Source organism: Phascolarctos cinereus, unplaced genomic scaffold, assembly GCF_003287225.1.
Source record: "Phascolarctos cinereus isolate Bilbo 61053 unplaced genomic scaffold, phaCin_HiC Scaffold_1;HRSCAF=81, whole genome shotgun sequence".
Classification (NCBI taxonomy): domain Eukaryota; kingdom Metazoa; phylum Chordata; class Mammalia; order Diprotodontia; family Phascolarctidae; genus Phascolarctos; species Phascolarctos cinereus.
The window spans coordinates 295198227-295221546 of record NW_027555514.1 but is presented as its reverse complement, the minus strand read 5'-3'; the positions used below and the strand labels follow the sequence as shown (position 1 = coordinate 295221546).

Sequence of the window (23320 nt, the reverse complement as noted above, 5' to 3'; positions counted from 1 at the left end):
ATGGACCCCACTCCTTAACCCTGACCCCATACAGAAACACCAAAACAGACCAGGACCTGAGGCTGGTGAACATTGCCCAAAATCTTTCATGATTTTTAGGGGACAAAGGGAACTGAGACACCAAGGGAGCCCATGACCCTTGTGGATTGAGCTTCCAGGACTGAATTTCAGTGGTCACCTCCCTCTGGTGTCCTCCCCACACCAACCTCTTTACCCTCATATTCAATAGTGGAACAGATTGGCTGTCTGCAGATAGCATCTCCACATGTCAAAAGCCTCCAACTGGGTCCAGAGGCCTCGTTGTCATCTGCGACCCCCAACAAAATGCCATTGTGGCCTCTCCTTACAGTTCCTACTGCTTCTCTGCTGGACCCTGGGCAAGTCACTTCACCCCGTTTGCCTCACTTTCTCATGTGTAAAATGAGCTGGAGAAGGAAACAGCAAACCACTCCAGCATCTCTGCCAAGAAAACCCCAAATAGGACCATGAAGAGTAAGACACAACTGAAAAGGGCTGGGCAATAACAGTCACAGTGAACCCGGTGGCAGAGTTCTGTTCTGCGAGGAGATTTTAAATATCTGAAAATCTGCTGCAGTCTTCTCTCCCTCTTTCCCACTTTCCTCCAGGGCTCCTGGTCCCAGCCTCTGGTGATAGCTAGAACGAGGCTAATTCCTGCTCCAAATGCATGCCCTTCACATCTCTGAAAACCGCTGTCCTTTCCTCCTTCAAGTCTTCCCTTCTAAATTCTTCAACCAGTCCTTGCTCAAGAAAGATTGAAAGCCTTTCACCATCCTGACTGCCCTCCTCTGGATATTCTAGCGCATCAGTGCCCTTCTTAAACCATAACATTGAGAAGGAAGAATGGAAGGAAATAAGAATTTATTAAGTGCTTTCTGGATGACAGCCACTTTGCTAGTTGCTGGGGATCCAAATACAGGCCAGAAGAAGGAAAGTCCCTATCTTCAAAGAGCTTACATTCTAATGAGAAAAAACTATATATGAAAGGGAATTGAAAAGCAGAGAGGGAGGAGAATGGGAGATGAAAGAACCTGGCTACATGGGGGCATGACTTTGAAGCCTAGGAGAAGTCAGGAATGAGGCCAGGAGGAGTATGAAGGGAGGTTGGCCTTTGATCCTCCACAAAATGAAGGCTCCAGGAGCAACTCACCAATGGGGGCAAGTCTTGCAGATGATATTCAGGAATAGTGGGCCAAGGGGACTAGAGGCTATTTCAGGCCACAGAGGCCCCAGACACTGAGGGAAATCCCATGATGAGGCAGCACTAGAGGAGGTGTGGTCTTGAGGGGCAGGGGAAATCAGGAACAGAAGGAGAAAGAAATAAGGTCTGAAAAGGGTGGAACACCATGGGACTCTTATGGGTGCTGCAGCCTAAGATTGCACTAGCTATTTTGACTACCACATCACAATGCTGACTCGTGTCAAGCTTGTAGTCCACTGACATCCCTGGATCTTTTACAGAACAACTGATGTTTGTTTAATTGTGCCTCTGCCATCTGGTACTTCTGAAGTTGATGCTTTTGTATCTGAATGCAAGACTTTATATTTATTCCTACTGAATTTTGTGATTTCAAATGTAGTCCAATATTCTAGCCTGCCAAGGACCTTTTGGATCTTCACTCTATCATTTAGTGTCCCAATTTGCTTTGTGTCAACTGCAAATGTATGAACATAATATCAGTGTCATTGATACAAATACTGAAGAGTGCAGGACCACACCCAGATCCCTGTGGCACTCCCCTAGAGACCTCCTGCCACACTGACATTGAACCATTTGCAACTCTGGGAGTCCAGCCATCCAACTTGAATAATGTTATCTCCTACTCCACATCTCTCCATCTTCTCCACTAGAAAAGTATGAAATACTTTATCAAAAGCCTGGCTAAAGCCTAGGTAAATTTCATCCACAGCATTCTCCTCATCTACAAGTTCAATAATCCTGGCATAAAAGGCCACAGTGTTAGACTGGCATAGCCTCAAATACATAGTCCCTTCATTTTTTCAATGTTATCTGAGGCACAGTCCTCAGCTGAGTGGGTGGCAGGCTTAAGAAGACATGAGAAAGTTTGGAATATTTGAGGGGTGAGAGGATAGAGAATCTATCAGAGAGGAAAAGGAAGAGGATTGCCTTTGTGAAGGAAAGGCCCAGGGAGATTAGAGAACACAGATCTTCTGGCAGGGGAGGATCAAACCAAGATATCTCTACAGCAGCTTCTAGGGCTAGCAGGCCTAGATTCTATCACCTGGAGATGCTGCTTCAGAGAAGCTGTCCCCTGCTGATGGGCATGCTCCAGGTCTAGCAGTTGCTCAGCTCACAGCATTTCCTGACCAAGGAAAATGGCCTCCTCCGGAAACTCAGTTTCCCCAGGGCCCTCTTTATGTCCTGGTTCCTAAGGCTGTATATGAAGGGATTAAGCATGGGAGTCACCACGATAAACATCACAGCAGCTACTTTGTCCCCTCCAGCAAAGTGTGTCGAGGAAGGCAGGAAGTAAACACCAACGATGGTCCCATAGAACAGAATGACTACAGTTAGATGGGAGCCACAGGTAGAAAAAGCCTTCCATCGGCCATTGGCTGCTGGGATCTTGAAGATCGCCATGATGATGTGGACGTAGGATGCCAGGATGAGTCCAAATGGCAGAAGGATGGCAGAGCCTCCCAAGACCAAGATCAAGAGCTGGTTGAGGTGAGTGTCAGAGCAGGCCAGCTGTAGCAGCAGGGGCATGTCGCAGAAGAAGTGGGGAACAGTGTTGCCCCTACAGAACTGCAGCTGGGCTAGCAACAAAACGTGAACCAAAGCGACCAAGTTGGTGAGGCCCCAAGACATGGCGGCCAGCAGAGCACAAAGACCTGGGCTCACAGCTGTGGTATAGTGGAGAGGCCGGCAGATGGCCACGTAACGGTCATAGGCCATGGTGGCCAAGAGGAAGTTATCTACCGTGACAAAGACAATGGAGAAATAAAGCTGGGTCAAGCACTCAATGTAGGAGATGGTCTGATTCTCAGTCCAAATATTTTCCAGCATCTTGGGAACCGTGATAGAGATAGAGGCTATGTCAGTCAAGGAGAGGTTGGTAAAGAAGAAATACATGGGAGTGTGGAGGCGAGCATCGGAGGTGATAGCCAGGACAATCAGAGCATTGCCAGTCACTGTGACAAGGTACATGGAGAGAAACAGGCCAAAGAGCAACGGCTGGTGAACGGGCTTCTCAGAGAGCCCCAGGAGGAGGAACTCAGAAGCACTGGTCCAATTTATTCTGCTTATGACCCTGAGGGGAAGAGTGACAGAAATGAAGGGATGAGAGCAACAGAACCAACCTGGGGGAGGGGGGCAGGGCCTTCCCTCCCAACGAATAGCCCCTCAGAATCAGTGGATCGGGATGGAGAAGACCAATGGACACCAGTCCAGCTCTGTCCTTTGTCAGGACCTACAGAGGCAAAGATCCCATCCTTTACATGTCTTGGAAGGCACTCCTTCACATACAGACCACACACTTATTTGTACACACTTGTCCACCCTTGGACATCCTCTCTGTCTCTCTCAGACCCTCTATTTTTCTCCGCCTCTCCCCTCTCCCTTTCTCTCTACCCTCACTCTCTTCTCCTACCTCTCTCATCCCACCACTGTCCTGAAAATACTCCTCCCACAGTTGCTGGTACCCAGGCCCAGTGCCCTTATCTCAGTCCTCACTCTCCTCCCTGACCTATCTTTGCTGACTGACCTACTGACATCTCCTCCCTCCGCACATATTTGGCTTCTCTCTTCCTTCCTTTCTTGAAAAATGGGGGTGTCTTTATGCTGGTTTGGATGTTACAAGAAATTATCTTTGTTTAATTTTGCTACAACGAATGTGGGCGCAGTGCAGTGAGATCAACCAGCTAGATCCCAAACATTCCAATTAATTCACTTCTTGCTTCTGGGTGAATGACTCCCCAGTCACTGGCTCCATCTCTGGCCTCCCAGCTGGGTCTTCCTCCATTATGGCTCTTCTCATTGCTTCTGGCCATATTGCCTAAATGTCTGGTCTGAGTGCAGGTCTCATGGGAAGAAGTTTGCCTGATCATCAGCCCCCACAATACCTTTGACTTCCGTGGGAAGTCTAAACACAGGACGTTGCTACTTGTCATCCCTTCTGAGGGGAGGTTGTGGTTAACATGAATGCCTGATGCACTTCTGTGTCTGTTTATGGGAGCCAACACATGCTATACCTCTTGCCTGTTTACCAAGCTCCCTTCCTGATGGACTCTGTTTTAGTAAGGGACACCCAGCTGACCCCCACAGCCTCCAGCTTTGTGGGCCACTGCTTCCTCCTGGCTTCTTACTCCTCCCCTGTCACATCTCCATCAGTGTCTTCTTCCTTCTCGTCCTCCCCACTCTGCCAGCTCAGGCCTATGACCTCTCACCTGAACTACTCTGAAAGCATCTGAACAGAACGTGCTCTCCTGCTCTGCTCCTGGCCTCCTTTGGGAAGAGCAGCCCTGACCTTGCCCAAGTCCTCCTCACACGCATTCATGTGTCCATGAGTTCTGTAGAGTTCAGGGCCTTAGTTGGCCCCTCAAGGGCCTCCACCCTCAGCTCTTCTCCAGCATCTCTACTCTTCCTGCTTCCCTCCACCCCAAACTCAGTGACCCTGCGCTTCAGACCAGGCTCATGGCTCATTTCCAGTTCCTTCCTATCTCCCCATAGGCACATCTAGTTAGATTAGGGGGGCATCTTGGGAAGCATCAGAAGACCTGGGCTCAAGCCCAAGTTGTGCTGTTGAGGCCAGACAAGTTTCTCTGAGCTTCAGCTCAGCACCTTCATTTGTAAAAGGGGGACAAGGATGTTTAAACTTCAGTCACTGAGAAATAGTAAGCTTTGAACTGATGCAGAAATAGCCATGGAACCCTACTCCATCAGCCCAAGACCCAGTCAGAAAGACCTAGATCCAAAACCTGACTTGGATGTTCCTTGGTGGTGTGACCCTGGGTGGTTCACTGGACCTTCATATGAAAGATGACAAAGAATCCTCACATGGCCTCTCCTATAGTATGGCTGACCTCCGAGGAGGGGTCTGTCTGAATTTGTCTCCCCAGTGCCTAATCCAAGTGCTTGGCACACAGTGGGAACTCAATATATGCTTGTAGAGAATAACAGCTAATATCTGAGGTTTGCAAAACACTTTACACGTGGTTATCTCACTCCACCCTCACAACAACCCTGGGACATAGGGACTATTATTATCCCCCTTTGACAGGTGAGGAACCTGAGGCCCAGGGAAGGGACGTGCTCCTCCAGACCCCTTATGTCTGGAGTCGGAGTAGGGCAAGGACTTGAACCCAGATCTTCAGACTGTTATGATTCATTTTCCCAATGCCAGCTAAACCCCCTTCTGCCAGGAAATCTCTCCTGGACCCTCGGACCCCGATGCCCTTCTTCTGCTCTGAGTGCCTCCTCCACTCTCAGGGTGACTGGGTTTAGGACTGGGCACTTTCTGAATGGGGATAGTCACTGAGGAGTCTTTGCTGAGGTCGACAGCAAGCCCCTTGAGGGCAGAGCTGATGGCTTTTTCTTGGCTCCCCCCATCTGCACCTGCCTGAGGGATGCCCCTTCCTCTTCATTCCTTCCTTCACCCTGCCTCTGAGCAATGAGAGGGAAGACACTGACCTGTGTGAGCCTATGTCAGCCCTGCCCTGAAATACAGCAATCACCACCAGTCCCTCCCTTCTGATCCATCTTCTATTCAGCTGCCAAACTGATGCCCTAAAGCCTTGGTCTCTTCACAAGGCTTCAGAAGCTCTCCACTACCTCGAACACACTATCCTCTGCTTGGCACTTACAGTCCTTAATGTCCTGGCTTTGGCCAATCTTTGCAGGACCATCACACACTCTCCCTGACACCCTCTGACCAAACTGGCCGACTTCTGATCAGAGACTGAAAGGGCCTTCAGAAGTCAGAGAGTAAGTCTAACTGGTTTTTACAGATGAAGAAACTGAGCCTCATCCAGGCAGAGTCATTGACCCAGGTCCCAGAAGGAAGTAGCCGAGGCAGGATTTTATCTTCCAATTCTGAACTCAGCGTGACTTTCCCTGAACCCCAATGCCTCAGCTGCTATTTGCTCATCTCATCTACATGCCTTTGGACAGACCATATTCCCGTATCTGGAGTGCCCTTCTTCCTTAACACAACCTCCTGGGACCCCTAGCTCTCTTCAAGGCTCTGCTCAAGCACAGCCTTGTCCTAGAGGCCTGTTCTGACTCCCCAAGTCATTAGTGCCTGCCCCCCCCTTCAGTTATTTCCAAATCCCCACCTCTAGCTTGTTCATACCTAAGTGTTTGCTCACTGTCTCCCTTACTGGATTGGATTGCTCCTCGAGGGCCGGTGCTGCGGTTGGGGAGGTTTGGGTGGACGCCTTTATGCCCCTAATGCTTAGCATGGTACCATAGGTATTAAGGAAGTACTTAATAAAGGCTTGTGGACTTGACTTAAGAAGCCTCTCCAGGCCGGGATCCTTCACTTATCTAACTGGTCTTTGTTTATCTAAGGCAATATCTCTAAGGCTTCTCACTGTGCTATTTCCTCTCCTCTGATCCAGATGGTGGTAAATTCACAGAAGCAGAGAAGACACAGTTAAGGGTTGCAATGGCCCCATGTGGGACTCGGAAAAGTGGGGTGCACACACCTGGGCCTTCAGCCCTAAGGGAATCACTGTCAGGTTTGGAGGCCTTTGGGAGCCAATTGTTAGAGCTTCTACTTAGAGACAGAGAGAGTCTAATTATCCTACTCCATCCCTGATGGTATGAGCCCTGCATCCTCTATGGAGTGGTGGGGACGGAGAGGAAGGGAGATATGGGGAGAAGTACCCAGCAGGCTGTGTCCAACATTCTTGGGGTAGGTCTTCATTCTTTTGTAGCCACTGCAAAGTGTTCCCAGAGATCCCTAGTCTTTCCCCCATTATATGTGAAATGATTTTCTGGCAGTGTCCTGAGCACAAGCTATGGAATCAGATACCTAGGCCTTTCCTCTGACTCCTCAGGAATCCCTTTACTAATTGGTGGGTCATACAGTACCTCAGTTTTTCCATCTGTTAAAAATTGGGTCCATATTCCTTGTAAGAAAACTGATTGTGAACTAATGTCTTAACTCCTGAGGGCTACTTTTTGAAGCTGGTGAGGTGAATAGCCACAGCTGGAGGGCATTCAAAAGGCACTGACCCCCAAAGGTGAAATTTTTGCTTTGTTCTCTTTCCTTCGGAGATGCTGCCAGGGATGAGAGAGATGCTCAGAGGCCTCTGGCCCTATGGGAATCTCTGTTTTGCTTCTTTGCATGTGTTTTGTGACCATCCAGTCGAACAGAATGACCTGAGAGGCCCAACCCAGCAGTACCTGAGACAGCTCAGAATGAAGAGCTGTGCACCTCGGAATCATCAATCATGTCACATATGTGAGGGTGCCTGACGTGGCAAATGATATGTAGAGCCTGCATTAAGTTTGAGCCCGTGCATCCAGCCACCAAAATGGCAGATGGGTGAGTGTGCCGTCAGGTATGGAGGGGAAAGGGAAACGTTTATAGTTCACAGCCAATATCTCTTTGTGAAATCTATTTGATGTCAGTAAGTGAAATGGAACTGGACACTGATCCCTGGCAGTTAACAGCTGAGGAAAGACACCTCCAAGGTCATTAGGGAAAGGCTTCCCAAGCCCGGAGTGCCCCTGGAACCCAGAGGAGGAGAGTAGCTGGGGAGGGTAAGCTCAGCCTGGAGCTGCAGTTGGAGGAGGCAGCTCCTGATCCACTTGTAGATGTGAGGAGCTGCACTGCAGAACGGGTCAGGAAAGGAGTCCGACTTGCGGGGGGGGGGGGGCGTACTTTGGTCCAGAGCCGCCTTCGGACCCTCCGGGGTCTAAGAAGCGAGCTGCGGGGGGTGGGGGGCGCTAGGCCCTGTCCTTCTCTGCCTGGACCTCGAGACTGGAGGGGAGCGGGGTGGACACAGGGGCCATCTGCCTGCACGGGCCCTGGAAAGCTCCCGAAGGCGCGCCTGCCCGCTGGAATCCTCTCCCACTGAGGCCATCTGGAACCGGCCCTGGACGGCGTTAGACTGGAAGCTCCTGGAGGGCAGGCCTGGCCCTGGCCTGCCTCTGGATCCCCCACGCTTAGCCCAACCTGGCACAGAGTAGGCGCCTAGGCAGTGTGGATGGATCGACGGCTTGTTTCCTTCCCTTCCTGAGCACAGGGCAGAGACCCGAGCTCCCGAGGACGGCCACGCCACGCCGGCTTTGGGGAGCCCCCCCCAACTTCTCCGAATCAACTTGGGAGGAAAGAGGGGGCCTCGAGGGAAGGGGGAAGAGAGGCCTGGGCGGCTGGGCCAGAGCCGGGCCAAGAGGCGGGGGGGCGGGGGGGGAGACGACAGTACAATGTCCAACGCACCCCCTCAGGATATTAGGGGTCTCAGGAGCCACACGGACCCCTGGAGGGCTGGGGCCGGGGGGGGGGGGAAACTGGCTTGGGTCACGTGGGGCCCAGCGCGGGACGTGGAGGAAGGAGGTCGCGAGTCTCGGACCAGAACGACAAGCACCCCATTCCCAGAATTCCCCGAGCCGGGCGACCTCTCATATCCGTGCCTCCCGCTGTATTGTGGGAAAGGTAGTTCCGGGGTTTGGTCTGCGCAAGCCCAGCTGGGGTGGGCGAGACGCGTGTCCGAAGCCGTGCGCATGCGTGCTATCCGGATTGCCCAGGTCACTACCTGCGCGTGCCAGCGTGGGTATGTAAGTGTGTGCTCGTGCCCCGTCCCTGCGCAGCCTTATCTCCACTGCCGGGTCTGGCTCCTCATCTCTCTGTCTCCCCGTCACTATCTCTGCGCCTCGATATCTCTCTGCTTCTGCTGTCTCTCCCCATCTGTGTCCTCATCTCTCTGTGTCTCTGTATATCAGTCTCCTCTGCCTCTGTGCCTCTGTCGCTATCTCTGTGCCTCTTTCTGTCTCCCCATCTGTTTCTGTGTCTCTGTATATCTCTATCTCTGTGTCTCTCCCTGTTTCCCCCTCTCTGCCCCTGTGCCTCGGTATCTCTCTCTGTCTCTACCCCCACCCCACCCAGGTCTCACTCTCTGGGGTGCAGGGGAAGGCCGCTGCCCTTGAACTTCCCGGCGCCCACACCTGGGCGCACCGTGGCTGGTGTGCCTGGTTCACTCTTATGTGCCTTACGTGATGACCGGGCTGTCGGGTGCATGTGCCCACGTCCCAGGAAAGGGAAGGAGGGAGGGTGGGACTTGAACCCAGGGCCACCTGACCTTTCCACCACTTTTTCCTCCTCCACCCTTGGTGGGCACTCTGCAGGCCGACCACCAACATCTGTAAAGAGGGCGGGTGGGGGTGTCTCTGGCTCTCTCCTCAGGCTCCTGCACCAGAAGGGGTGACCCTCCCATCTGCCTGGCCGCACTCAGCAGGATGGCCTTCGCCCCAGCTTGGCCACCTGGGCGGAGAGGACAGCACGGACCCCGGGCACCAGAGCAGGGACGACCACGGAGGATGTCTGAGGACCCAGGTGAGAATGACACCTGCTTCCCATCCTCATTGCCTTCCTCGTTCAGCAGAAAATGTGAGTGACTTCCCTTTAGCTGCAGATAGTGAGTGAGCTTCGGGGCCCAGATCCCGGGAGCCAGGCAGGGGCTCCTAGGCTGTCCAGATCCCCGCGGGCAGCTGCTGGGGCCCCCTCCAGCCCCCCACCTCTGCAGGGACTCCAGGGGCAGCAAGGGAAGGGTCTGGGCAGGAGGGACCTGGGCAGGGGTGGGGACTGGGGGGGTTCCCTCCTCACCCCCTTCTTCTCCCGCAGACTCTGCCCTCCCCCGAGAGATGAGCGGAGGTCGGCACAAGGAGGGAGCGATCTCTGGGCTCCCGGCAGCCCCCGGCTTGGTGAGTGGACGGTCCTCGGTAGAGTGTGGATCCCCCTGCGGTCCTCGAGCCCCTGCCCCCAAGTGGGATACTTGCAGAGTCCACCCATCCCCGCAGCCAGGAGGGTGCTTGGGAGTCAGCCAGCGGAGGGGGAGACCGAAACCCCCAATGACAGATCAAGACCAGAACCTGGGTCTCCCGGTCTGGAACCCAGACTTTATCTGTTGCCTGCTCTGACCTCAGGAGTCTTCCTTCCCTCCTTCACTCCCTCTCTCCCTCCTTGATTTCTTCCTTCCTTCCCTCTTTCCTTCTTCCCTCCCTCTCTTCCTCCTTCTCTTTCTCCTTCCTTCCTTCCCTCTCTCTCCGTTCTTCCTCCCTCCCTCTCCCCCCCTTCCTCGCTTCCTCCTTCCTCCCTCTCTCCTTCTCTCTCTCCCTCCTTCCTTTCCTCCCTCCCTTCCTCCAACTCCAAGTCCCCTGTGAGTTCATCGGTGAGTGGAGGGCTAGAAGGGATCAATAGCCAAAGAGATATGTGTGCACATGCACACACATACAAGTCACACATACACACGTCACACACATAGACATACATACAATTACACACACGCACAGTCACACTCATTTACGTACACTCCGTTGCACATACATGCATAGATGTGTACACACAAGTACACAGAATCACATGCACACAGAATCACCCATGTATGTGGTGATATATGTGCAATTTTACACACATGCATCCAGTCACATCCACACTCAGGTCACATATACATAGACACCTATGCACAATCACACGTGTATGCAGCACATTCCCGTACACACAATCACACACATGCACACAGTCACATGTACGTCGACGTGCACACACAAGTACACACGTGCACAGTCACACTCATTTACGCACACTCAGTTACACACACGTACGCAGACATGTACACACAGTCACACACACATACGTACCCAAATACACAAATGATAACTCTAGTTGAGATGAGGTCTCTTTGTGTCCCCAAGCCCTCACCACCTCTCACCCAGCCACTGGAATAACTGTTGTTGTGGTTGAGGCCTTTCTGCCCCTCTGCCCCCCCCCCCCCGCCCTCCACCTCTCAGATCAGGAGCCACCTTTTGTAATGATGAACTAGGAGGAGAGGGGAGGGGGACTGACCCTCCCCCCAGCCCTGCCCCCTTCCCCAGAACCAGGCTGCTCATGGTAGTGGCTGTTCTTTCCTCAGAGACCTTGAGTCTGGTTCTCAAAGCCTTCCCTGGCTTCTCTTTACTCTCTTGGGCCTCAGTTTGTTGAGCCATTCTCCAATCAATGGGTGTCTGCTTTGTTTCTAGTTGTCTCCAGCTTATGAATATTCTGGTGTAGATGGGACCCCTGCTCTCCCTTTGACCTCTTGGACCATGAGATCTCTGGGTCTCATGAGTCAATAGACTTCTTGTCCCTTTCTTAGCCAAACACCAAATTGGTTCCCAGGATGGTCTGTACCAATTCAGGTTAAGCCTGGGGGTTGTTTGATTCACATTTCTTATATTATTGGTGATTGGCTTGTGATTTACTTGCAGTTCTTTTTATGCCGGTGCTGTCATGTCTTTGGCCCCCTCTCCATTGGGGAATGGTTCTCTTCTTAGATATCTGTGTAATTGTGTATCTTGTAGATCACACCATCAAAAGCAGGCCCCTCGGCCTGGCTGGTTTCCAGACTGTCTGCCACCCACAGTCACCCATTCCAGGTTCAAGGCCACCTTCCCTGCCTCGCCCTTCTCCTATCCCTGTTGGCCCAGCTCCCATGCTCCCTCTTTGGGGAGAGGCTGTCTGATCCCCCACTCGAGTGTGTCCTGGAGCCTTCAGTCCGCATCTTCCCCTTCCACCATCACTGCAGGTGAAAGCATCCCACTGGTAGATGCTAAACTCTGCAGAGGCAGAGAACGTGGCCTCCTGGTGTTCCCCCAGCATTGTGTGCACAGTAGGCACTTGATATCTTTGACCTGCCTCTGAGGCTGGCTCCTCATGCGCCTTTTTGTCCTCTCTTGGGGTCCCGTTACAACTCCATTGTCACTTGGGTCAGGAGTGACCTACTGCTCCAGCTGACATCAGGAGAATATTCAGGTCTAGCCAACAAGCATCCCTTAAGTGCATCACGTCTACCAGGCTCTGTCCTAAGCACTGGGATCACTTAGAAGGGCAGAAACCAGGAGCTCACACTCCAGTGGGGAGAAGACATGCAAACTACTGTGAACAAACTAATAGTTAAACCCACCAGGGATGGTGGGGGCATAAAGAGAGTATGTCTTTAGTGAAGGGCCAAGGAGCAGAGTGGTCAGATGGGCAGGAGGAGAACCAAGAAATAATCACAGGAAGCAAAGACTGTAGAAGGAGGTGACCCAGAGGACCCAGAATGGCTGAGGGGCCAAGAAGGGTTGGGATGGAGAAAGAGTGAGCAGATACTACAGTTCAGAATCATCCGTCCCACACAGTTTGCCCCTCTCCCTCTGGACCAAGTGAAAGCAGAAACGTATTGGCTGTTTCAGGAGTCCGTGACATTCCAGGATGTGACTGTGGACTTTACCCAGAGGGAATGGAGGCAGCTGACCCAGGCCCAGAAGAGCCTGTACCGGCAGGTCATGCTGGAGAACTATGAGAACTTTGTCTCCCTGGGTAAGATCCAGAGCTTCCGTGGGGGCTCACAGTCTGCCCTCCCCAGGGAGGGGATGTCCTCACTTGCTAAGTGTTGTGGGCTATTTGAAGGGCTGCTCACCTCATTTTGGACTTGGCCGACCTTCAGAGAGGCAGTTTATGCCCCTTTTCCTAGGAAAAGCTCTGCAAGTAGAAATAGGTTTCCCAAATTCAGCCCCAGAATCCCCATAACCAGCACTTATTGAGCACCTACAGCAGGTGTGTAGTCCCAGACTGGCTCCCTCAGGTCCCAGGACAGTGCCCAGCAGAGGCCTTGCCTCATCCCACCCCATGGGCACTGCCAAAGTGCCAGCCTCTCCCTGAAGAGGAGGGAGCTGGGATGGACTCAAGAGGGTGCTCCCACTTCTCTCCCCCTGAGCAGGGCTTCCGGTTTCCAAGCCAGAGCTGATCTCCCAGCTGGAGTGTGGGGAAGGCCCATGGATGCTGTTGGAGGAAGAGCCGAGAAGCCCCTGTGCAGGTGAGGACAGCAGGCAGGCAGGGAGTCCTGGCCTCTCCCAGGCTAGCACTGAGGGCCTCCTCAGCCTGTTCCATATTCCTTCCCTACTCCCAATATGTGAGGTATAAAGTCGGCCCACACTCAGGGGGCTCTGCCTGCCTCCTCTTATTGGAGCCTCACATCTACCCTGGTCCCCCAGATGTTTTTATCCCCATTTTACAGACGAAGAAATGGAAGCACCTCTAAGAGGTGAAGGGTGTTGGCCAGGGTCCCACAACAGCTAAGTGACGACTCTGAACCCCACACCTTCCTGCCTGCAAGGCCGTGCTCTTTCTTTGGCCCTGGGCTGCTGACTGTTCCCCAATGACAAAATGCCATCCCAGCCTTTCCCATTCCTTTTCTCTTCCTTGAGTGCACAGCTCAGGCTCCATGGGGTCAGTTTGGTTCTATTCCACAAGTGCCAGATGGGTGCTAAGCACTGCCCTGGGTGCTAGAACTAGGAGGGCTGAAAGGAAGCAGTCCCTGCCCTCACAAAGCTTACCTTCTTCTGGGAATCCACAAAGCCTTTCCCGACCTCCCTAGCCAACAGTGTTCTCCTCCTTCCACAGATACTCCCAGGTGCTTGTCTCCCTCTCTACCCCCATCACTCCCTGCTCTATTATCTCTCCCCATCCCAGGAGAACATAAGGGGCTGTGGGCCAGAGACTGGCTTTGTCTCTTTGTCCCCAGCACCTGTCACACCTGCATGTGGCAAGTGCTTAGAAAACATTGGATGAACTGTACTGAGATACACTTGTGCCCATCTCCTGGCTTCACCCTTCTTCTTACAGTGTTGGACCATGACTCTATAGACAGCAGTCCTAGGGGCACCAGTGACCTTTGCCATAAATCCAGGCTGAACCTTCTGCCCACTTCCGTCACTGACACTGTGGGTGGTAAGGATGAGGATGATGATGGTGATAAGGATGAGGGGGAGGATGATGAGAATTAGGATGATGACGGTGAGGAGGATGGTGATGGTGATGATAAGGATGAGGATGGTGAAGATGAGGAAGGTGATAGTGAGGAGGAGGATGGTGAGAATTAAGATGATGATGGTGAGGAGGATGGTAATGGTGATGATAAGGAAGAGGAGGTGGTCAGGAAAAGGAAGATGATAGTGAGGAGGAGGAAGGTAATCTTGAGACTGATGAGGATGATGGGGATGATGGGAATGATGAGGATAGAGACAAAGGAGGAAGGAAGATGGTAGTGGTCACTAGCATTTTCATAGCACCCTGAGGTGTGCAAAGTGTACTGCCTTTGTTTTCTCACTTGATCCTAAGCTTGATCCCAGACACGAGGGAAGTCTCCCTCGATTTGTGATGTGGGCGTGAGGGGGCTCCAGGCACAATGAGTCAGCAGTGTGACAGGGCAGCCAGAGCAGCAGATGGGATCAGGGTCTGCACAGACAGAAGCCCAGCAGGACCCAGTCAACAAACATAAGTCTGTTCTCTGTGCAAGCCCAGTGTGAGGCAGTGGAGTCACATAGATCAGGTCCTGGTGTATGTCACGTGGGCTCAGACCCAGACCAAGGCGGTCAGTGTCATCTGGGGGTCTCCAGCAAGGCCTCAGGAAGAAGTTGGCAGCTGTGCTGGGCTTTGAAAGGAACCTCTGATTCCCTGAGGGAAGGGTGAGCAGGGAGCAGATTCCACACTGGGCGGGGCAGGGGGCTCCCTTGTTCAAAGGCCCAGAATAAGGAGGGGGCCTAGTCAAGCAGCAGTAAACGTTTATTAAGCACCTAAGTGCCAGGCCCTGTGCCAGTTACTAGCAATAAAAATACAGAAAAGGAAAGTGCCTGCCCGGAGATGAAGACAGTACACCAAAGAAGGCCAAGCTGTGAGTCTTTACCTTCTCCTGAAATGGCGTTTATGGCTCCCCCTCTAGTCAGAGGGACAAAGGGGGAATGGATCTTGAAAGATGATGAAATTTCCCAATGACAAGTTTCCTGGGGGCTTAGTGAAGAAGCAAAACCAAGTCCAAAATGAGTGCAGGTTGGTGGGAAATGAGGTAATGAAATAAGATGTCTGAGGAGAGCCCTGCTGGGCTCCACTCTGCCCTGTTTGGTCCTTCTGTGCCCCGTTTTGTAAAAGACCAGTGTGTGGAGCATCTGGAGAGAAGGGGTCCCAGGCTGGCCTGGGGACTGGCAGCTGCACCCTCTGCAGATTTGTTCTAGGAGCTGGGGTTGTTGGCTTTGGAGAAGAGGAGGTGGAAAGCCGTCTGCATGCCCTGGAAGGGAAGGGAGTCGTTTGGTTTGGCTTGGCTACATGGGATAGGACAGAACTGGTCCTTATTGTTGGAAGAAGGAGATTTCAGTTTAAAATGTAAAAAATCTTGCTACAGAGGGGAGCAGTCTAAATTTAGCACGCTTCATTGTCATTGGACATCATAGGGACGATTCCAGCCCAGGAGATGGCTCCACCAAATAGATGTCCCGTCCCACGCAGAAAGACTCTGGTTCTGTGAACCGTGAGTCCAGCTCCACAAAGAGGCCTCATAGGATCCTAGATTGGGCTGGCTTCGTTTTACATAACCAAGCAGGGCAGGGTAGCAGATAGACCTGGGTAGTCGCTTTTCCTCATCTGTAAGATGAGCATAGTAAGAATACCTTCCTCTCAGGGTGAGTATCAAATGAGGTAACGTGTGTAAAGCACTTTGCTAGTCAGTGATAGCTATTCTATCATGACAGAAGAGGGACTTTCCAGGGCCTCACAGCTAGGCCATGTCTGAGGCAGGATCTGAATTCGTATCTTCCTGACTAGAACTCCAGCCACTGCCTCTAGTCATCAGGCTGTGTCTGTTAAACTCGATAAGTGGGCATAGTGTCTGCAACACCACCATTTGCTCTTTGGTGGGCATGCATGTTTCAGTAACCATAGTTGCCTGGAACATCTCGCATGCCCCGTATCTCACGTGACATCACCTCTTGGGCTTCCTTGATTCATGCTTTTGTGGGAGGAGGGGGCAGCCTACATGGCCATTCAGGCTATCGTGGGACTCTCTGTGACAGGAGGAGCTGGGCCCCCCAGAAGATTTGACCTTGTCGCAGGAGCAGGCTGGATCTTGGCCTTACCTGTTCTGGAGCTGAGTTCTCTGGGATGGGGAGTCCTATGCTTTGTTCAGTGAGGGCTTTTGGCTACCTACCACACAAACCATTCTGAATTAGCAGCATGATACCCATGTACTGACCCCTTAAATTCATGATGTTTGGGAAGGCAAGACCTCAGAATAGGAAATGGATGAGTGAAGTGTAGAGCAGTACAGTTACAGGGTCTGAATGCATGGTGTAGACATTAATCCAATCACTGTGTTCTTAGCAAATCAGAGTGAGAAACCTAGGGAGGAAGACTAGGTAGGAGTCTGTTTTAACAGGAATGAGCAGGGTGGTATTGTGATACCAGAGTCTCCATTCTTGCCTGCTCCTTGGCCTGTCTTGCTGCTGTCCCCCATCCCCTCTACTTACTCTGTTCCTCCTCGTGACCCTTCCTTAATCATTCATCTCTTCCTTTTATTACTTCATTTGAAATGAATCTTCACCTGCCTTTGAATGTGCTAGCTCTCTGTTGTTTTTATGCTCTCTACGCTGAAAGACATGACACCCAGACAAAGAACACTGTCTCTTTCACAAAGAAGAAAAATCCTACATTTGAGGGTAATAGCCCTTAGGTGAGCAAATAGACAGGGTTAGAATCTACCCAGAAGACATTCCCCCTCAGTATCTGTGTCCAGAGTAGAGACAGGAGCTTATTTCCTTCTTCAAACCCTAATCCTACTGGAGCCACCCAACCCCCAACCTCACTCTTCCCCTTGAGTGGAGGGGAGGTGCTATACTGGAAACCTAGATTTTACAGAAAAACACAAAGTTGATTCTTGGTGTTTGGCATATTTCAGTATTCTCATACACTTTGAAATGGATCCTTGACACCTTTCTCCCCACCTAGAAAATAGGAAAAAATTATTTTCTTTCCTCTGTTCTTTCCTTTCTCCTCTTCTCTTTTCTTTCCCTTCTCTTTGTATTTCAGATTGGGAGACTCAGTCAGAGACCAAGAAGACAATCCCTATACAGTGCATTTCCCTGAAAGACATATCCCAGGAAAGACTCACAAAGGGTGGTCCCAGGGACTGTAAATTTGGAGAAGTTGGAAACTGTAAAAACTCTGACAGGCATAAAGCCAATAACCAAGCAAGAGATCTGATGCAAGGAAGTCAGGATACAAATTTTAATAAGGACAGAGGCCATAAAGGGAATCAATTTGTGAAAAGTTTCAATCAGAAGTCAATCCTTGATACACAAAACAATGTTTCTTTAGAAAAGAGTCTTTCTAAGTATGATACACATAGAAATAACTTCATACTTTCTTCAGAACTGAGTGATCACAGTGGAGTCTCCTCAGGAAAGAAATCTCATAAGGACAGCAGATGTAGTAAAGCCCTCAGTGATTCCTCAGACCTTAACGGAGATCCAGGAAGAGCTGCTAAAGAGAAATCCTATGCATGTACTGAATTTGGCAATGCTTCCCACCAGCGGCGACACCTTACTCAATGTCATAGAAGTCATTCTTCTGGTAAACCATATATCTGTAGAGATTGTGGGAAAACCTTCAGCCAGATCACACACCTTATTCAGCATCAGGGAATTCATGATGGGGAGAGACCCTATAAATGTAGTGACTGTGGAAAAGCCTTCACCAATAGTTCATCACTTATTCTACATCACATAATTCATAGTGGAGAGAAACCCTATGAATGTCATGAATGTAGGAAGCTCTTCAGCAATCGAACAGGACTATTTGTACATTTGAGAATTCATACTGGAGAGAAACCCTTTCAGTGTAACATATGTAAAAAAGCCTTCAGCCAGAAAGGGGACCTTTCTAGACACCAGAAAGTTCATACAGGAGAGAAACCTTATAAGTGTAATGTATGTGAAAAAGCTTTTAGCCAGCAAGGACATCTTACTGCACATCAGCGAATTCATAATGGAGAAAAACCCTATAAATGTAATGAATGTGGAAAAGCATTCAGCAATAGCTCATCCCTTATTCTGCATCACAGAATTCATAGTGGAGAGAAACCCTATGAATGTCATGAATGTGGGAAGCCTTTCAGTAATCATGCAGGCCTCATTGTACATCAAAGAATTCATACTGGTGAGAAACCCTATAAATGTAACATATGTGAAAAAGCCTTCAGCCAGAAGGGTCATCTTTCTGAACATCAGAGAATTCATACTAGAGAGAAACCGTATAATTGCAATATATGCAAGAAGGCCTTTAGCCAGAGGGGAGACCTTTTTCGACATCAAAAAATTCATAATGGAGAGAAACCTTATGATTGTAATGAATGTGGAAAAGCTTTCAGCCAGAAGGGAGACCTTACTAAACATCAAAGAATTCATAGTGGTGAGAAACCTTATAAATGTAACAAATGTGGTAAAGCCTTTAGCATCAGCTCACAGCTCAATATGCATGAAAGAATTCACACTGGAGAGAAGCCCTATAAATGTAATCTATGTGAAAAAGCCTTCATCCAGAAAGGACGTCTTACTGAACATTACAGAATTCATAATGGAGATAAACCTCATAAATGTACTGAATGTGGGAAGGCCTTCAGCCAAATTACATACCTTACTCGGCATGAGAGAATTCATACTGGAGAGAAACCATATAAATGCAGTGAATGTGAGAAAGCCTTCAGCAATAGCTCTGCACTCAATGTACATCAGAAAATTCACACTGGTGTGAAATCCCATGTATGTCTTGAGTGTGGGAAGGCCTTCCTCCAAGGTATAGGCCTTAGTTTACATCAGAGAATTCATACTGGAGAAAAACCATATAAATGTGACATATGTGAAAAAGCCTTCAGCCAGCGGGGAGACCTTTCTCGACACCAGAAAATTCATAATGGAGAGAAACCCTATAAGTGTAGTGACTGTGGAAAAGCTTTCACCCAGAGGGGACACCTTACTGAACACCAGAGAGTCCATAGTGGGGAGAAACCATATAAATGTAAAGATTGTGGTAAAGCCTTTAGCAACAGCTCACAGGTCACTCTTCATTACAGAATACATACGGGAGAGAAACCTTATAAATGTAATGAATGTGGACAGGCCTTTAGTCGTCCAGGGAGCCTCAGTGAACACCAGAAAATTCATTCTGTAGAGAAACCTTATAAATGTAGTGAATGTGGAAAAGCCTTCAGCCGCAATCTGTACCTTAGCCGTCATCAAACGGTTCATAGCGGGGAAAAGTGCTATCCATGTAATGAATGTAGTAAAGCCTTCCGAAATGGCCATTGTCTTACTCTCCATCAGAGAATTCATAGTGGAGAAAAACCCTATCAATGTAGTGAATGTGGAAAAGCTTTTGGCAGGAAACTATACCTAACTCAACATCAGAGAATACATAGTGGTGAGAAACCTTATGAATGTACTACATGTGGTAAGGCCTTCACTCGGTGTACAACACTTATTCAGCATCAGAAAATTCATACTAGAAATAAACCCTAGAAATTTAAAGTAGACATGTACTCCCAGACATTAAAACATATTACAAACTTCTTTTAATCAGAATATTCTAGTACTGGCAGGAGGGTAAGGAGACAGAATAGGGATACTGTCTATCTAACAAAATAGAGACAAAATATTAATGTTTTATAAACTTATCAAAAATACAAACTAGCAAAAGAAGTTCCCCCTGATTTGTAGCCTCATATATATGTAAAATGAACTAAAAAGGCAGGGGAGGGGAAAGAAAATGGGGTTATGCAATTATTTCAACTGTACAATTAAGAAAAGGTATTAAAGAATTTGGAGGAATTAGAAGGGTCAAGCTAAGATGTATTTAAGGACAAAAAAAATGGAAAAGTATGAAAGTAATATAACCAAAGTAAAAGAGCAGTTGTGAAAAGTGTTGATATCAAATATGATAAATATGAAAAGAACTACTAAAAATCTACAAAGGTAGCTCTTAGTCCACAATAGGGAAATGGTCAGTGGGTATGAAGAGATCATTTTCAAATGAGGAAACAAATTGCTAATAACACAGAAAGTGTTCAGTCTCAATCAAAATTATATACATTGAAGTATCATTGAGATACTCATCAAATTATCAAAAAAATGATTAGAAACTGCTTGTGGAATTGAAGAGAGATATTGGTGGTAGAAAGAGACTTTAGAAAACAGTTCCTCAGTACACAGTAAATGTCACAAAAAAACACAAAACACTTGTTGATCATTGCATTGGTTAACTATATACTCTAAAAGTGTTATCAGAAACAAAACAGCTATCTGGTCTATGATTTTAATATTTCATATTTATAATAAAAAGAACTGAAAGCAAGTGTTAAATTGTGAGACATTCATATGATGAAATCCCATTATGTAATTAAAATAGGCAACTTTGAGGAATATGATGAAATGTAGATGAGGGTCTTTATGACAAAGTACAGAATGTAACCACAACAAACAAAATAAAGGTCGCAATAGCTACTACCATGTAAGAGTGATTGAAATGAAAGAACAAGAATGTAAGAGAGACTTGTGGAGTAACTGAAAACTTATTGGACTTCTGCATATTCAGATTCTTTCCATATAAGTGACTGTGTAGTATCACTGTTCTGTAAGAAGTGATAAACATGTTGAATATGGAGGTGCACGTGAAAACTTAAATGAGCTGATACAAAGTTAACTAAACAGAACTGGGAAAAGAACAGCTTCACAATAACTACAACAATGGAAATGGAAATAACCCAACAGCAAAATGATAAAAAATTAATGCTGTGAAATTATAATGACTAAGCTTGGCTCCAAAGAAGTGATTTGAGACTTATATACTCTTTCATACACTGCCATGATGGAAATCTGTGATAAAGAGAAACTGAGGCAAAAAGTTCTGCACACAATCAATTTATTAGCAAAGTTAACAGTTGCCAATAAGTGAGGTCAGTGGCTCCTCAGTAGCCATAGACAAATGAGGTTTACAGAGCTTATTTTTATAATCATAAAAAAAGGAATGAAGTATTACATATTCTTGGGAAACTTGATTGAATTCTGATTGGATGGTGCATGACACTTGACTTGAGGTTAAGCTAGGTACATTGTGGAACAATCTGAGACTAGCTAGGCACTATTGCCCATCTGGTTACAATTTTACATCAGCCAGTCTTGATATCATGGGATTATTGTGCTAACTCAAAAGTGATGTTACTTGCAGTAAGCACAGATGAGAGTGCTAACTTAGCCAACTACAAAAGGAAACTTGGCCCTCTGTGAAATGGGGAAATGTTCATTCCAGCTCAGTTCTGCAGGAGCTTAGCTCAACTGCTCAGCTCTACCAAAATGAGGAACTTAAATCTCTGACTACAATGATTACTTATCTCTTAATCTAAAAGCTATCTAAGTCTTATATGTTAAAATAAGTCAGCAGGATAATCAATATTGACATAATTACGGATTATTTCTTTCAACACACCCACCACTTTGCAGAGTTGGGGTAGTATGGGTGTGAAATAGTGTATGTAAAATCTGGCGGGTTTTGATAATGTTGGTTGGTTTTGCTGAATTATTTCTTTTTCCTTTTCTCTTTGTTATAAGGGGTGGCTCTCTGGGAAGGAAAACATTGGAAAATGTGATATAAATGCAAACTATCAATAAAATTATTTTAAAATTAAATGTGAAAGATTTCTGTGCAAATTTATTTAGTTGTATTAATATTTCTCATTAAGTTTAATAATTCAAAAAGAATCCGTCTGAGACAAACTCTAAAACTGCAAGGTATGTGAATAAGCCACTGTCATTAAAGAAAAAAACCCTAGAAATTGTATATGCAAAAACCTGGGGTGACAGCTCATCCTTGTGCTGCATCAGAAAAGTCATAATGTAGACAAATCTCATAAATGTAATAGATGGGAAAAGGCCTCCCTCGGCAGCAGGCAACTTACTGAAATGAGAATATGCCAGCAAGAGAACGCCAATGGAGGTAATGAGAAAGCCTAGCCCTAGCCAATCTCTGAAGTACATCAGAATAGTCACATTAGGAATCATAGGGTCATTGATTATAGTGCTGGAAGGGAACTTCTAGTCCCATCTATTCCAGCCCCTTCATTTCACAGATTAGGAAACAGGTGAAGTGAGTAGTAACTCCCTTCCAGCAAGAGCATCTTATGTGCCCTACTGCTAAACCAGCTACCTCTCCTCCTGAACAGCCGCCACTGGCCTGTCCGGACACTGTCCCCTCTGCTTGGCCCAGAGTGGGGAGGGAGGAAGCAAGCATTTATTAAATGCCTACCATGTGCCAGGCTACACACTTCACAAATACCTCATGTGGTCTTCACCACAACTGTAGAAGTGTGGTTATGATCCTCATTTTACAGTTGAGGAAACTGATGAATGTGAAGATGAAGTGATTAACCCAGAGTCACACAACTAATAAGTGTCTGAGACTGGATTTGAACTTAAATCTTCCTGACTCCAGGCTTTCCTGACTTCCTGATGCTGTGCCCCCCAGCAGAACTACATTCACTTAACCCGTGAAAATTAAAATTAAAGTATCATCTTAAAAACATTCAAATAGTCTTTAGCTAGTCCCATTAAGACAGGGTTTTACACCTTTTCTGTGTCATAAACCCCTCTAGTAGTCTGGTGAAACCTACAGACCCCTTTCTGGAATGATATGATATAAAAAATCCTAATTGGAGAAAAAGCTAAGCTTAGTGAAAATACAAATGATGCAATTTTTTTTTCCCTCATGGAAGTTTATGGACCCCTGGAAATTAGAACTCCTGCCCTAAGGATTCTCCTTTCAGCCTGGTCAACTGTAAACTCAAGACATATTTCTATTGAAATATTCAAAAGTATTCATCCTCTTTGATCATTAACCCTAACCAGGGGTGAGGACCTTCTAGATCCTTAAGTACGGTCCTTTGACTGAATCCAAACTTCACAGAACAATGATCCCCTTGGATTTGGAGTCAGGAAGACACCCCTTCCTGAGTTCAAATCTAGCCTCAGATACTAGCTCAGACCCTGGGCAAGTCAATTAACCCTGTTTGCCTTAGTTTCCTCATCTGTAAAATGAGCTGGAGAAGAAAATGGCAAACTACTCCAGTATCTTTGCCAAGAAAACCTCAAATGGGGTTTTACACAACCATAAAATGATGAAAGAAAAAATAATAATAATAATTTGGTATCTGCGTGGAAGGGTACATTTTACTGGCACTGTGACAAAATGAAAACCAGTTTCTCCCTTCAAGCGACTTACATTCC

The 23320-nt window shown here is 48.1% G+C and overlaps 2 protein-coding genes across 3 annotated transcripts; one reads left to right on the top strand and one right to left on the bottom strand.

Annotated features, from left to right (window-relative positions):
• Window positions 1–144: 144 nt before the first annotated feature.
• LOC110201644 (olfactory receptor 1N2-like) lies at window positions 145–9224 on the bottom strand. The gene is made up of 3 exons (XM_078150527.1): window positions 9100–9224; window positions 8465–8626; window positions 145–3290 (listed from the first exon to the last, which is right to left on the bottom strand). The coding sequence occupies exons 1-3, from the start codon at window positions 9222–9224 to the stop codon at window positions 2315–2317; spliced, it is 1263 nt and encodes a 420-aa protein (XP_078006653.1). The 3' UTR covers window positions 145–2314.
• LOC110201621 (uncharacterized) lies at window positions 8603–21727 on the top strand. Of its 2 annotated transcripts, none has more exons than XM_020977414.2 (6): window positions 8603–8760; window positions 9390–9539; window positions 9828–9907; window positions 12416–12542; window positions 12943–13038; window positions 17079–21727. In XM_020977414.2, the coding sequence occupies exons 2-6, from the start codon at window positions 9443–9445 to the stop codon at window positions 19562–19564; spliced, it is 2886 nt and encodes a 961-aa protein (XP_020833073.1). In that variant the 5' UTR covers window positions 8603–8760; window positions 9390–9442; the 3' UTR covers window positions 19565–21727. The 2 variants fall into 2 exon arrangements, with proteins under 2 accessions (XP_020833073.1, XP_020833074.1); XM_020977415.2 differs by having other exon boundaries at window positions 8603–8764.
• The last annotated feature ends 1593 nt before the right edge of the window (window positions 21728–23320 follow it).

Bases quoted from the DNA above. Each gene is read 5' to 3' on its own strand.
- LOC110201644 (XM_078150527.1), bottom strand. From the start codon at position 9,224: ATGCACCCGACAGCCCGGTCATCACGTAAGGCACATAAGAGTGAACCA. The intron at 8,627-9,099 runs GTGAGACCTGGG...CCCACAATACAG, and splicing joins CTTCCCCTGCACCCCAGAGA to CGGGAGGCACGGATATGAGA. The intron at 3,291-8,464 runs GTCCGTGTGGCT...TCTTCCCCTCAG, and splicing joins CCGGCCCCAGCCCTCCAGGG to GGTCATAAGCAGAATAAATT.
- LOC110201621 (XM_020977414.2), top strand. From the start codon at position 9,443: ATGGCCTTCGCCCCAGCTTGGCCACCTGGGCGGAGAGGACAGCACGGA. The intron at 9,540-9,827 runs GTGAGAATGACA...CTTCTCCCGCAG, and splicing joins GAGGATGTCTGAGGACCCAG to ACTCTGCCCTCCCCCGAGAG. The intron at 13,039-17,078 runs GTGAGGACAGCA...TTTGTATTTCAG, and splicing joins GCCGAGAAGCCCCTGTGCAG to ATTGGGAGACTCAGTCAGAG.